The 15,884-nt window shown below is 40.7% G+C and overlaps 1 protein-coding gene across 1 annotated transcript; it reads right to left on the reverse strand.

Moving 5' to 3' along the window:
* Positions 1–1,442: 1,442 nt before the first annotated feature.
* Positions 1,443–15,517, reverse strand: LOC311496744 (retinoic acid receptor beta-like). Its single transcript, XM_084556706.1, has 8 exons — positions 15,266–15,517; positions 10,676–10,830; positions 8,910–9,051; positions 4,511–4,677; positions 3,242–3,418; positions 2,935–3,139; positions 2,695–2,853; positions 1,443–1,899 (listed from the first exon to the last, which is right to left on the reverse strand). The coding sequence occupies exons 1-8, from the start codon at positions 15,429–15,431 to the stop codon at positions 1,751–1,753; spliced, it is 1,320 nt and encodes a 439-aa protein (XP_084412832.1). The 5' UTR covers positions 15,432–15,517; the 3' UTR covers positions 1,443–1,750.
* Positions 15,518–15,884: the final 367 nt, after the last annotated feature.

Here is a 15,884-nt window from a genome sequence, read left to right on the forward strand (position 1 = left end):
CTGATGTGTTCTGCAATTCCCATTCTTACATTTTGAATCTTAGTAATTATGAAATATGAGATGATATAAATCGGTGATTAATTGACTACTGTATTTATTTATTTATTTTATTATTATTTATGAACTGTCCTGCTGGGTGCAGTCCCTTACCTGATCAACAGGGGGCACTGTGAGCTTTCCTATTGAGTGATAACTAGTTGAACTTAAACGACCTCACAGCTTCAGAGGAATACACAAAAGAGCAGGGAGGAATTGAATACACAAGACTTTAATAGACCAACACAAACGAATAGGATCTGTGTAGAGATTATCACAAATGAATGCAACATGGTGAATGATCCTACGCTGTGGTACAGGCCGATGAGAGTGGGAACATGAGAATGAAATCACACTTGTTGTTGTTCTATGTATTTTCAAGGTATGTAAACATTCCCTGATGATGGAAGACGTTGGCACATTTACAGTAGGCACATGTGAGATGTTACAGTACAATGGATGTTCAGCCACATATATTTTTAAAACTCAAATTTCAGATTTATTTATTTTAGATGAATGGCTTGTTGTTTCAAATTTCTAACCACGTTTTATAGTCTAATTTTCTGCTGATGGAGCATAATGTATAAATACTATTCTTTATACAGTCTATGTGATGGAGACTTTCATTATCCCTTAAATACAGGAAGTCGTGTACACAAAATGCAATAGCACGTAGTACGTCAGCCGGAAGTGGTGAGAACACCGCTGCTAGGCAACTGCTAGCCTCTAGAAACCGCGGATGCTAACAGATTAGCAAACCAACGACCTAGCCATAATATAAAGTACACGGCAGTTGAGAATATTAATATTTTCCTCAGATATGTTGTAAAGTCACGAATAAAACTACTTAATATAAATACACTAATTTATACGTAGTCCCGAAGTTATCTTGCTAATCTGCTAGGTGCTACTGGTTGCCTAGCAGCGGTGACTTCCGGCTGACGTACTACGTGAACGTCAAACATTTTGATGTTAGCATTTTGAGCTAAATTATAGAGGTTTTTAGTCATGAATAATGATATTTTATTTTTTAACGTTTTTTTTTTTTTAGTGGGCCAAGTGTGTTTATACAATCCTTTTGAAACAATAAAGATATAAAAATGGAGTAATTAAGTGTTTCCATTTAGAAATCTGGAGGTTGTATGTTAGCATTAGCTTACCAATAAAATAATATCTCCTTTACAAAACAGTCAAGTAAATTTCCAGCAACACCGTGTTTTATATTTTGTAAATATCAACGTGTCTACATTAGTTTTACCTTTGCTAGATCCAGTTATGAACCGCCACCCTCATGATTTCCCTTTACCGTTACCACAAATTAACATACACAAACAGTAGATTTTTGACAAATTATTATGTAAAAAGTTTTTAAAAAATCATTTCATATGTTCTTCTATCCTCCTATAACTAAAGCTAAAGGCGTTATTTAATGAGGTAAGAATTAATCCATGTGATATCTCATGCAAATATAAATACAGTAAAGAAAGTGTGGAAACATTAATTACTGCATCTTTCTCTCTTTGATTTGAGCTCACAGAAACGAGCTCTTCTTTCATCTGGAACGTTGTTAACGTGACGACTGAATCTCTTCTTCAAACGGTGTCTGCAGACACGTGGACGACGACCGAGGTTTAAGACATTAGTAAGCCTCTGAACTGCATCGGTAGTTTGTATTGTTAGGGGTTTCTCTGGGAAGGAAGGACAGTTCTTTGTTTCAGAGCGATAACTCGGAGGTGCTGTGAGGAGACGGCGTCAATGACTTGTGATGTTTCTCCAGGTTCTGCAGGTCCTCCAGCATCTCCTCGATGAGCGGAGGCATGGAGCCCGGGATCTCCATCTTCAGAGTCACCACTCGCTCAGCTCCTGTGGATGCGAAGCATGTTTTAACAAAGCACACATCACAGCTACTTGTTCTGGAATTTAAGAGATCATGTGAACCTGATCCGACAAACGAAACAGAAATATTATACTTGTGTATTTGCTTATTCAGGAAAATGCAAAGAAATTAGGAATTTGTCTGATCTTCACAACGCCTGTTTGTGGAAGTGGATCACGGCATGGAAAAGGAGCTTTCTTAGGAGCTCAGAAAAAGAGTTGTTGTTGCTCATCAGGCTGGAAAAGGTTGCAAAACCATCTCTAACGAGTTTGGAATCAACAAATACACAGTCAGACGGATTTAGAAGAAATGGAGGAGATTTAAGACGACTGCTACCCTGCACAGGAGTGGTCTACCAACAAAGCAGCTAAAGGCCTCTCTCGCATTGGCTAATGTTGATGTTCATGAATCCACCATCAGGAGAACACTGAACAACCACGGTGTGATGGCAGAGTGGCAAGGACAAAGACAATGCTCTCCAAAAAGAACATTTCTGCCCGTCTGCGGTTTTCTAAACATCGTGTGGACAAGCCAGAAGACTATTGGGACAGATGAGACCAAAGTAGAGTAGTTTGGTTTGTCATGTTTGGAGAGAAAAGTTCTGCTGTTGTGGAGCTTCTGCTGGAAACATAACTGAAGAAGAATTGATAGAGTAGACAGGAAAAGTCAGAATAGAAGAAGATGACTAAGATGTCCACGTTTCCATCGTTACTGTCCATGTGGATTCCAGCTTGGTTCATCTTGTTTAATGCTTGTGTGAACAACTGGTTGCTTTTTCTTACCTTTAGCACTGATGCTGCGCAGGTCAGTGATCTTCATGAGGGCCTTGGGGAACATGAGGGGCATGCTGGGCCGCCTCTTCCGGGAGTAGATCTTCAGCGCCTCCAGCAGCGGCTCCTGCAGCACCTCCACCTTAGACGGCTCCTCCAGGTCCTGCCGGTCTGTTCGTAAAGAGAATACAACAAATGAACATTTCTCCCATTTTGAGCGCTGCATTTGTAAAGGCGATGCAGATGCGTCACCTCCAGAGACGAGACAGATGGCGCTGAGGAGCCCGCTCTCCGTGTCGTCCATCTCCAGCGGCAGCAGCTGCCCGGCAAAAGTGAAGACGTGATCGGTCAGCGAGCCGAATCCTGCGTTGTGGATCTGGGTGCGGGTCAGGGTCAAGCCGTCGGAGAAGGTCATGGTGTCCTGGTCGGGAGTGTAGCGAGTGCAAATCCTCAATATCTGTATGGAAAGAAAGATTAATAACGCATGAACTGTACTGTGAACTCCTGTGCCCAAAGACAAACTGACGGGCAGGCAAGAAGGATTTCCAAAAGGACCCACCAGGATGTCAAGGCAGGCAGCTTTGAGCAGGGTGATCTGGTCAGCGATGGTCAGGCCGGTGAAGCCCGGCACTCGCTTGGCAAACTCCACCACTTTGATGATGCACTTGGTGGCGAGCTCGCTGAACTTGTCCCACAGGCCGAGGTCCAGCTGGATCCGGCTGTCCGAGCTGGAGTTCTGGACGGAGGAGACAACACAAAGAACGGCTGTCAGCTGTTCACACTTTGGGGGAAGCTGCTTTAAAGGACCAGTGTTTTGGATTTAGTGACATCTAGTGGTGAAGTTACTGCTTTGACTCATTCTTCTTCTCCTGTCTCGTCGAACCAAAGCCGTGTGAGGTGAAATACTTTCACACATTCTCGAAACGCTTGAGGAGATGTGCAGTTTTTCCTGTTTGCGCTGAACGTGCGTCACCGTTTTCCTGAACAACGTTGCCATTGTTGATTGCCGCTGACTGTGCAGATTTCTCAAAACAAAGCGCTGTATCTCCAAGAACCTTCGTCTTCACCACCAAAAATTGCTAAAATCATTTTTTCAGTGCTCTTAAATAACACGCACTCAGGTGCAGCAGGTATTTTGACATTTCTAACATTAAATTTCCAACTTTCTGATTTTACAAGAACTTAAATCCTTTCTTCACTCCTAGTTAATAGTTTATCCTATTTGTTACCTTTTATTTATGTATTTATTATCTCGTTTATTAATTATATTATTATTATATTATATCTGGCATCTTCTTGCATCTTATTTTAGGAGTATTTCTTTTAGAAGCTAACACAAGTATTTCTTTAAATGCTAAAACATATCCCAGACCTTTTTTTAAAAATAAATAAATGAATAAATAAATAAATAAAAAACTATAATTTTTCAAAATTAAGGAATAAATTTAATAAATTCTCATTTAATGTAGATAAATATATGAACTCAGCTTTTAATAATAATAATATCAAAAATATGAATATTGACTAAATGCTGTTGACCTACTGAATGTTATTTCTTTTACAGACATCCTCTCAAAAAATCTACAGCTTGGTCAGGGGATGACAGTAATAACTACAGTGCATTAAAATACACGGTAAGACACAGTTTTTCCGATTTTGGTATATTCATGTGCTCTTAAGTGGGAAAGTGTGACACCACAAACAAGACCTGCCGTAATTCTTTTTCTGGTGCAGGCATTTAAAACAAAATGTTTACAGCAGTTTTCTCTGTTTTCATGGCAACTGAAATGGATCTCATGACATTCATTTTTCAGACACGTTCACTCACTGTGGTGTATTTTCCCAGCTGGCAGAGCGAGGGGAAGGTCTCTCTGTGAGCCCTGCAGATCTTCTCCACGATCAGGCCGAGCTCCGCCGTCAGCTCGTACGTCTCCATGATGGTCATCTTCACCGCTTCCTTCTTCCCCTTCCTACTGTTTCTGTCGTTCCTCACCGCTGGGGGGGAAAAAGGTGGGAGGGTTAACAGATGCTGGTTTCACATTATTGATTATTGAAATTACATTTGGGATTAATGTGAATAGTTAAAGGACGTCAAGTTTGATCACACACATAGCGACTTCACATGTCAGCCATCTTTTTGTAGCTGACAGTCGGTTGATAGTGGACGCTCCAGACTCTGGTTGCCTAGGTAACCCCAGATGTTAATTGCTAGTATATGGATGGAGCTAGCTCTTCTTGTATTTGAAAAGAAAATACAGACAATCGCTCCAAGTCTGCTATCCTGCGAACCAAAGTCGTGGGCCATGTTTCTTTCAGGTAAACACCTGGGTTCAGAGGTTTTCATTCATGGTCTCTTGTCGTTACATTGCTTCTAGTCTCTTCCCATAAGTTTGCTGCTTTACAGAAGAGGAGAAGGACGCTGCAACAACAGGATCCACATATGTGTTTAGGTTATATTTATAAAAATGATTGGGGGAAAAAGGAAGCATCTAAATGACTAAAAAACATGAGGAGAAACCGCGCAGGTGAGAGTGTAGATGAGGATTTGCGTTTAGCATCAAAGTTCACTTCAGCACTAAATGCACAAATATAATATTTATGTTTCATTTGTTTGATTGAGTTCTCTTTGTCTACTTTCAGGAGGAAGTGGTTCTGTACTGAGGGATGGTCTTAATTCCTCCCAATTTGCTATAGACGACTGTTCAGCAGTTACTGGAAATGTTTAGTTGCTGTTACTGCTGCACAAGGAGGTCACAGCAGATTTCTGTTTCATTTGTTTGACTGGGTTCTCCTTCTCTACTTTCAGGACTTGTGTGAAAATCCACTGATGTTTTGTGTCATTTTTATGAAGCACACAAAAACGTTTGAATGGTACTGTTAAAGTTGAAGTGCCATTTTGAATTACAATCCCACTCAAAGCACTGGATGCTCACTATTGCCCCTTGTGGTGGCGTCAACTTTCAGGCAACACTAAATATTAAACGAGACAGAAGAAGAAAAGGTCGACACCAAACTCAGAAAACTTTTCCTGTTTCCACTGAGCCTCAATCGCTGCCTTACGATTTATCAAAGGTCCTGCAGGTTAGCTTCAACTTTAGCTCATTCTGGTTCTTATATGTCGCTCAGTGCGACGATGGAGGCGTCTCACATTACCAAATTCATTCTGCTTCAAGACACCGAGCTCAAACACACAGACAAAACCATACAGACCTATTTACAGCAACAGCAAGAGTAAAAAAAAACCTGAAATGTTCCTTTAATTCTAATTTAAGCATTAACCACAGTAATCCAGGAGGTGTTAGTCTGACTTCACCCCCGTCCCAACTAAACAGAGGTGTCTGACATTTCAACTGTGGTTCTGAGAGCTTTTAAATTATCTTCTGGCAGATCCAGACGAAGACAGTTGTGCCTCCAGGGTGCACGTGAAGCCGGCAAACGCAGCCTAACCCGGTTAGCTTTTCATAATTGCTTCGGTAACGGTGTCAACACGTTTTCACTGCGTCCCACTGACTGAGCTCAGGCAGCTACACACATGTCAGCTCAGGATTACGCAACACCTCAGTCTCTGTGCTTTCACCACTCCAACAACCTTCCTCCTCCTCTTCCTACTCCTCCTCTTCCTCTGTCTGGTTGCCCTATATCCAGCCGCTGTTGTGTAAACACTCCAGTTGAGATCATGTTACACACCGGCTGAAGCGCCGGGCGAGGAGTTACATAGCGTCCATCTGTCTGTTACATGTGACGTATTTATGTAATCAGTGTGGATGAACGACAACGAGAACATGTGGCTGGGTGGATCCTCCACTCACTGCACACAACACGCACTAATCTGGGTCACTGCCGGGTGCGTTTGACTCCGTTTTGTGTTGCACAGCGAGGCGCTAGAGGGCTGCTGGAGTTCACCCAGATCTTCCCAATGAGCGCACAGTCTAAAGGGTTATTTCAGTCAAATGGCTCAAATGTTCTGCTGCTTCTCCAGATGATTATTTGTTCTGTGACGGAGTTTAATCATTAAAAGAATGTTGTTTAATGTCAAAAGACTCATTAATAGTTTTCAAATCAAAGCAATAGAAAATGTCCTTTATGTGAATATTTATGTCAATCTAACAAATGCAATTATATGAAACTGCTGTATTATTATTGATAAACATATCAAATCATATTATACTGCAGAATAATCTTTTATGATGTTTCTATTATTTTATGTGCACATTTATTTCAATCTAACAAATAATCGTAGGAAATGTAGGAATCGTCTAATGTTAAGTATTTATATTAAATAATCCACAGACTCATTAATAATAACAAATATTTCTAAAATCAAAGCCAGAAGCAATCGTAAATGTCCTTATGTGCATATTTATGCCAATCTAATAAATAGAATTATATGAAATTGCTGTATTATTAATGATAAATGTATATCATGTAAGAAATCAGATTAATCTTTTATAATATTCAGTTCTTGTATCTCTTTTCAGGATATTCTGCACAGGACTGTCTAAAAAAATGATGTCAGATATTCACAAACCCATTTATAATAACACGTATTTCTAAATCAAAGCTAGAAAACAATCGAAAAAGGCCTCAGTAAGGTATTTTCAACCTTTATGTGCACATTTATGTCCGTCTAACATATCAAAAATATATAAATTTGCTGTATTATCATTGCAAAACATAACACAAATCTCATATAATGTTTAATTCTTGTATTTATTTATTTTTTTTAGGGAAAAAATGCATATCTATCCTTTGTGTGCATAAAAAAATTTATGAAATTATATGAAATTGCTGTATTATTATTATTGCAAAACTTATCAAATCGTATTAGAAATCCCTTCAATCCCAGTTAATGTTTCATTCTGTTTTAGTAAATCCAGCACAGGATGTTTTAAAAGTAATTCATTCAGCTATGAATAGTGTCTGAAGCCTTTCTTCTTTTTTTTTTGTCAGGCTGCGTTCAGCTCCAGTAACTTCCACCAAAAGAAGTTAGAGCAGCCTGCACGAAGCCCAGGGCCAAAACAAGCTCCACAGACAGCTGACTGCTCTGAATGCTCAGCCATAATTAGGCCACTCAGAGGAAACACTGTCAGCGAGCCAGAGCGTCTTAGTGCGATGAGACGGATTGGCTTTTAGTGAAACTGTGAAAGTAGTTGGGGTGAGAGGTGGAGGGATTACATCCTACGGTGGATGAGCAGATCCTTAAAGGAAGAGACTAGCGGCGACGTGGTAAATGAAACGCAGGGAGTTGTATTGACGATCGGATTCGGCAACATGAAGTGGACGAGCACCAAGCTGAACTGATCTCGGTTTTGAGGGTGACGACTAATTGGGGGCGACCCAATATGTCTGTGGTTGTCAGTCATCCAGGTCATGGTTTAATCCAAAAAACGAACTGAAACGGGAAACTGGACTTGATTCGCCACTCATCCAAGTAGCTTTTTCAGTAGCTTCTTCAATTGTTCTGTAGCTTGTTCAGTTCTTCTGTAGTTTCTTCAGTTCTGTCAGTGAGGTCTTCCGTTCTGAAGAAGCTACATACAAGTAGCTTCTTCAGCAGCTTCTTTAGCAGCTTCTTCAGTTCTTCAGCATCATCAGCATATTCCCCAGTTCTTTAGCAGCTTCTTCAGTATCTTCTTCAGTTCTTTAGCAGCTTCTTCAGTTCTTCGGCATCTTCTACAGTTCTTCAGCAGCATCTTCAGTTCTTCAGCAGTTTCTTCAGTTCTTCAACATCATCAGCAACTTCTTCAGTAGCTTCTTCAGTTCTTCAGCAGCTTCTTCAGTTCTTCAGCATCTTCTTCAGCATCTTCTTTGGCAGCTTCTTCAGTTTTGTAACAGCTTCTTCAGTAGCTTTTTCACAGCTGTCCATTCCAAACTTGACTTCAAAACTCATCCAAATACTTGTATTCACAATGCTAATAGCAGACTTGGAGCATCAGGTGAAAACCCAGATGGAGCAGTCGCATCGTTGACATAAACTGAAATCAACTGATATTATGTAAAACAGATGCAAGCATCTGCTTGTGCAAAAACACAATCTTGAGCTGATTATTCCAGATGTCTGGTCTCTATCTACTGTTTATGATGCAAGTCTCCTCTAAATTTACTCCAGTTCTGTGACAGCACATGAATCATGGTGCGAATTAGAGACGCCACGTGATTTTCAACATGTGAGAGTGTCTGTTAACAGGGTAATGAGCCTCATGATTAATCAGAACGAATCAAACACTTACACTCTTTGGACATTCCCACAGCGAAGCACCTCTGAAGCCGACAGTACTGACAGCGGTTCCTGGTGATCTTGTTAATGATGCAGTTTCTGTCGCGGTGGCAGGTGTACACCATGTTCTTCTGCACGCTGCGGCGGAAGAAGCCCTGCAGAGAAGATATTAATGCTTTCAGTTGCTTGAATATGAAAAGGTCAAGACTTAGAATGACTCATTAACTCTTGGTGCAAACAGAGACACAAGGAATGGATTAAAGTGACAGAACACAGTAAAATACACTGAAGTGTATTATCAATCCATTATTAGCCACGTATCCAAGGTTGGGTCATGTTGGCAACAGGTTAGGCATCGTTTTCCACATGTCCATCTCCCTAGCAACAGTCGGGTTCTTCATGAGGAAACCCAAAGCAAATCCCTTCATTGGATTCTGGGTCCACATCAAAGTTTCCTTCCTGCTAAACTTTCAAAGGACGGTATCCTCACCAGATGCCTGATACACCTTAGCTGGACCCTTCTGATGTGAAAGAGCAGTGGTTCTATTCCCAGCTGCCTCTGGATGACTGATCTCCTCACCCTGTATCTAAGGCTGAGCCCACCACCTGCAAGGACAGGCATCAGAGTGAAGGTCGGCCTAGACGGGCTGACTCCTGGCACTGTTAACTGATTAGTTATAAAATGTGCTGGTGGTGCCAAGTGAATGTTTGACACTGAGCGTAAAACAAAGGCAACTTGACTTGTTTGAGTTTCATCCAAGTAGCCTTTTCAGCTCTAAACCATCTGTGATGAGTTTAGGTTTTTATTTAGAACGTCTGTTGAGATGTTGTGGTTGGTAATGTCCCGGTTGGAACCCGTTTTGCTGCATCTGTGCCAGGACGGCTTGTCATCGCCGATAGACCAGTAAATTCCAAATTATACCAGCTGAATGGTTGAAGGAAAATCAGTCTTTAGAGAAACTGGGTCATGCAGCAAGAGAACAAACCCAAGAACGCAAGACATTCCACAAAAGAATAAATGTTCTGGAACGGCCAAGTCAAAGTCCTGACCTTAATCCAATAGAAATGTTTTGGAAGGACTTGAAGCAAGCAGTTCATCTCAGAACTGATGCGGTTCTGTTCTGGGGAATGGGCTAAAATTCCTCCAAGTCACTCTAGATGGCAGATCAGCAGTTACCAGAAACATTTAGTTGATGTTACTGCAGCACGACAAGGTCACAGCAGCTACTGAAAACAAGGGTTCACTTACTTTTGCATCTCAAATTATTGATTTTCTTGAATCAACTAATACTCAAGCATAATATTTCTATTTCACTTGTGTGACTGGCTTCTCTTTGTCTACTTCCACTGATGTTTTGAGTAATTTTTATGCAGAAATGTAGAAAATTCTGAGGGGTGCAAGAACTGTACAAGTCTTTAACAGCATGAAAACTTAAAATAAAATTAAATGGTGTCTCTTGTTGTTATGAATGTTGTCAATAAAGCTAAAAGTCCCTGTAGAGTTTCACCAGGAGGTCATTTATAAAAAGAGGAAACTGTAATATTGACTGAACAGCTCACACTCATGTGGTTTATCAGGACAAGGGTCAGGCCTTGTAGTGACGCTGCTGTTTTCTCTGAGATCAATAATGTGACAGAACAGAATAAAACATCCTGTTGGAACGTGTTATCTGGCCGATTGCCTTCAAATTTTAGAGCCTGACACACACATGACAAAGTATGAAACTGGAGCGTAACAAGAGGAGAAACTGTTGGTGGACCACGTGCCCGACGTGTTACCTTGCAGCCTTCGCAGGCGCTGACTCCATAGTGGTAGCCTGAGGACTTGTCTTGACACACAAAGCAGGGCTTGTAAGTGCGTGGCGGCGGAGGTGGGGACGGGGGGCTGGTGAACAGGTCGTCTAAGCTGGAGCTGGAGCTTTGGCTTCCCACGGCTGAAATAAGACACAATAAGACACCACACAAATCTGATGAATGGGCTGCAACTAGGAAAATAGTAGAGGATAGATGGGTTAACTTGAATTTCTGTTTACATTTTATGGACTAGGACAAAGATAATGTTCCTTCATTGTCAATTTATCGATGAATCCTTTCTGACCGAGGTCAAAATCCTGGTTATAAAACAAGATATCTCAAAATCTAAGAGGCAGGCTTCCATTTTCATCGAATCTTTATGTTCTAAACTTGACGGCGATTTAGAATCATTTCCATGCAAATATATAAAAGCAGATGGATGAAACTAAGGTTTAATGAGGTTTAATGACACCTGCTATTTAACTTCTAAAATGGTTCTACTACACACCGATCAGGCATAACATTACGACCACCTTCCTAATATTGTGTAGGTCTCCCTTGTGGTGACTCATCAGAGAATGGACATGGGCCTTCTGAGGGTGTCCTGTGGTGTATGGCAACAGGATGTTGTTAGTGGGTGGCCTTTGAGGGGAGGGGCCTCTGTGGATCATCCCACAGATACTTGATCAGTTTGGGATCTAGTGAATTTGGAGGCCAGGTCAACACCTTGTGCTGTTCTTCATGTTTTTTTTTAGTTGTTCCTAAAGTGTTTTTGTGTGTGTGCCTGTGTCAGGCTGCATCCTGCTGGGGATGGCTGCTGCCGTCAAGGAGTGTCATTGCTATGGGGTGGGGGTGCCTGGTCTGGTCTAGGTGGGTGCTACATGTCTAAGTAACATCCAGGTCAGGTCCAAAAGTTTCCCAGCAGAACACTGGATTGTCACAAGATGGTCAATGTTAGTCACTTCTCCTGTCAGTGGTCTTAATGTTGTGGCTGATCAGTGTAAGTAACACTTCCCTGTTCTCTGCTCACTTAAAAGGACTTCCATGTAAATCTACACTGATCTTATCAGGCTCTATCTCTAAGGAATCCCTCCCCCACTTATTCACACACATGCTGAGTTTGCTCAGAGGAAACAGTGGAGTGTTTCTCCTTTCAGTGAAACCAAACCTGAACTGTTTCAAAAATAGCGTGATAGAGTGAGCACTCCTGGACAAAGTTGGATTCAAGGTAAAATACACCTCCGTCCTCATTCCACTTGAATGTTTCAGTTCACTCCATCAATCACAAAGACGCCGCTCTTCTCCCACTTTAAAAACCAGAGATTTGCTCGCCCGGCCTCCCCACTGGCTCTCTGATCACCTCCGCCGCTCCGGGCCCCCCCGACACACAAAACGGTAGAAAAGCCCGTTTTGAAAAGAGGAACAAAAAACGAGAAAAATTGCTCATCTCCGTCCCCTTGAACCCGCGGCCCCTGGTTGAACCTGGAATCGCCGGGTCACGCGAGGACACCCCCGTCAGGCCGATCGCTCCCTCACCGCCGAACAATGCCGGAGCAGGCCACGAGCCCACTTGACGGATGAGAGGGAGGATGGAGGAACAGAAAGTGTGTGTGGCGAGGCGGCGTGAGCGATTTGGTCGGGGGAGAGGAGGGGGACGCTCCCATCCCAATTTGGAAGGTGTCGTTTGATGTATGCCACGGTGCATTGTGGGAGTCAAACACTGAATCAGCAAAGAACTTCTGATAATCTTAGCTTACAAAAGATAAATGCTTGCTTTTCTTTTAGCCTGATTTCCTCATTAAGTCAAAATAACTCAACTTATTTTACGTTTTCATAGTAGTAAACAAAACTGCAGCAACTTTAGGGTGATTTTTAAAACAAAATTGCCAAAGATTGTTCATGTGAAGTTGCTCCAGTGTGAAGATTTGACTGTTTTTATCGTGTGAGTTTTAAATCATCACAGTAAAATTAACATTAATCAGACAGAAAGAGATATTTTAAGGCGACAACAAGGATGAAAGTGAAGGACAGTTTTTATAATTTACAAAACATAATTTTGTTTGTGCAGGAGTGGTTCATTTTAGCCAAAAAATGTAAAATTTTACCATTATTTATGTAAAAAAAAATATATATAGTTTTTTAACAGTTTTGCCTGGGGCAAATTTTAATTTGTTGCTTAGAAAACTATGGCGCAAATGCATGCCAAGTTTTTTTTTGTTTTTTGTTTTTGGCAAAACTTAAAGATACAAATTTTACTGTCATTTATATATAAATAAAACAAATTATCAAAACAAATCTTATTATAATTGCAGTTGTTGCAAGGCTTTCTTAAAGCTGCAACAATATCTTTATGAATTGATGAGCAGAAAAATAATCTGCAGCTGTTATAGAATAGTTTAAATGTTTTTATTTTATAAGACAAGTAAATGCATTCATTGCATACATACATGCCTTAAAATTGCCAAAATAATTCCGTTACTGCCAGCACAGTTGCAGGTTAATTATTGCTCTGTTGCTTTGACAACAGATCCTTTTTATCCTCTGCATGTCGTTTGTTGTTGATCTACTTTTGTTTGACTCATGTACGTTCCCTCACTGAAACTGTCTGGCTCCTTGTGATTGGCAGGGACTTGAATTTCGTTATATTCTCAGGGATTAAGCAATCCTACACACATCTTAGTGTCATAGTATGGGATGATTTACATTTGCAAAGAGTTGCTTTGTACAGCGTCAGGTTTTTTCTCTTTTTTTGTATATGTTTTTGGTTTGAGGAGGATACTAAGTCTGACACGCTCAGTGGAGAGACTTGCTGGTATTACTATGTTGAATTAGTGAATTAGAATTATCAGTAGCAACTCACCAACTCATTTTTTATTTCCTCATTTTAGAACTTTGTTAAATTAGAAGTAAAAATTATAATTTTACAGCATTCCTATTAGACGTTCAGACTTTAGGATGTATATATATATATATATATATATATATATATATAGCAGAAGTAAATATTAAATCAAAATTTCCACATTTAATATGTATACTGTCCACAACTGGGGATACTTAATTTTATTTGCATAAAACAAGCATTTCTACTTTGGTTTCTTTGTCTTTAAATAGTCCGACAAATAATCTGAATATAATCTACTTGGATAAAACAAAGAAAGATGAGATTTGGTGTTTCCTTCTTTTGAAAAGCTGATCAATTTGGAGTCCGAGACGCACAAGCTGCGACAATTAATGGTAGTACTTGAGCATTATTTTAACATACTTGGACTTCAACTGAGTGTTCCCATTTTACTTTAATTCATAGTTGAATATTTGGAGATACCGCAGCTTTTTTAGCGACTTTATTTACTTGTGACTGGAGATAATACCAGAGTCTAGTTGTTCTTGCTTGTGTTTTAGATCTTAACTTCTGTGACTGTTTCATTTGAAAAACTTTAACCGATCAGTCAGTCAGTTTAATTGCGTCGAATACGAGAACATTTCTCTCCCTTGCTGCATTATCCTGCAGCTACAGACCTTTTACCGTTGATATTTTGTACTTTTTAACTGTCGATCCGGTGCTTTAACTTAAGTAAATTGTCCTTCTTCCAGCCCTGGCATCAGTCTAACTCTCCTCTGACCTCCTGAGCCGGTGACCGTCCGATGAACCCCCGTGGTGACCCCAAACTGACCGGCCCCTGCCCCGTCCCAAACACAGGACACCTCACAGACGTGTTCACATACAGTACTCTGCTCTCTGCTTCTCCTCGGGTCCGTTATCTGCTGGAAAGGAAGCTCCTCAGAAAGATCACAGTGTGAAGATAAAAAGCGTCTGAATGCAGAACGCAGCAGGTAAACATTTAGTGAATAAATGACGCATCTCCCAAGTGTTTATCTGCTTAGAACTACACTGTGGTATGGCTTTAACGACGGGACGTTCTGCTTCAACAGTTTTCATCACTTAAATGAGGGAAATTTTGCCAAATAATGCACTACTGCTCTTAATAATTCACACAGATAAAAGCAGAAGCACATTATACAGACCATGAACCCAGAGCATCCTCTATTCCACCCTTTTTCAAAATCCAAAAGCAGATCATGGCCTATTTTCCAATAAACCCTCCTAGAAGACTTCATAGCTTCCCTTTATTCCACTTAAATGCTTTATTTCTTTTCATTTCGGTCTTTTTTATTTGTTGGTTTATTTCTCATACGCATCAGTGTCCAATTGTTTTCCTGTTTACCTATGTACTGTCAAATTAAAAGCATGTAAATCGTCTTTATGCACTAATCTGGCCGAAAGAAACAAAGAAATAACCCATAACTGCAAACCACACCTGCATTCTTATATAAAACAATGCCTCTTAATATTTTAAAACTTGAATCCAATATAAAGATGGTTACGCTTGGTGAGGAATATGCAACGATATAAAGAACATGCAGAGGATTTAGAGGAAGGTTTCCTGCACATTATTATTAAAAATTATATTATTTCAGATTGACCTCACTCAAGGAAGAAAACTTTATATATACATATATATATATATATATTTTTTTTAATGCACCACCACCACCAGTTTTTCTTCCACCTACACTGTGAGCAGCGATGCTCCTGCCAGTCCGCCTCGATCAGCTCGGGGAAGAAAGCAGCCAGGTCCTGGTCGTGCTCCTCTTGCAGCATGCATGCAGGGCTGGAAGTGGTGTAGAACTCCGTGATTTCCCCCGGAGCGAAAACTTGAAATTCCATGTAGTCAAACATGATGCAGGATCAGCGATCTGGAGATGTTGTCTGCATAGAAAGTCCTTCAAAAATATAATAATAATAATCTTGCAGCTCAGTAGATTCAAAAGCTACTTGATGCACACTGTGTTTAACAGTAAATCTGTTTTCTTTCAGATGGATGTGTGTCCCTCAGACGGTCAGAATGGGTCTGCATGTTGTCTGCATGCAGCAGAGCAGCGGTTTTCTAACATCCAGGTCCGTTTTGCATAACAAAGTTTGTTGCGGGACTTCTTCTTCTTCTTCTTATCGCTGCTTTATTGACGAATGTCTCTGCTCAACCTGCTCCATACTAGTTATGTCACAGCGACCGATGGTGTTACCTAATGTATGCGGCTGAACTCTCCGTGAACCTCCTCCGCTGCTGCCCTTCACATGACCCAGCCGCTGTCTGACATCACCGGCACAAACAGATACCAGTCTTCAAGTCAG

The sequence above is a fragment of the Chelon labrosus genome, assembly GCF_963514085.1.
Source record: "Chelon labrosus genome assembly, chromosome: 12".
Taxonomy (NCBI): Eukaryota; Metazoa; Chordata; class Actinopteri; order Mugiliformes; family Mugilidae; genus Chelon; species Chelon labrosus.

Excerpts from the sequence above, each read along its gene's own strand:
- LOC311496744 (XM_084556706.1), bottom strand. The coding sequence starts at position 15,431 with ATGTTTGACTACATGGAATTTCAAGTTTTCGCTCCGGGGGAAATCACG. Across the intron at positions 4,678-8,909 it reads TGTGGGAATGTCCAAAGAGT|CGGTGAGGAACGACAGAAAC; the intron begins GTAAGTGTTTGA and ends TTTCCCCCCCAG. Across the intron at positions 3,140-3,241 it reads CTGCCTGCCTTGACATCCTG|ATATTGAGGATTTGCACTCG; the intron begins GTGGGTCCTTTT and ends CTTTCCATACAG.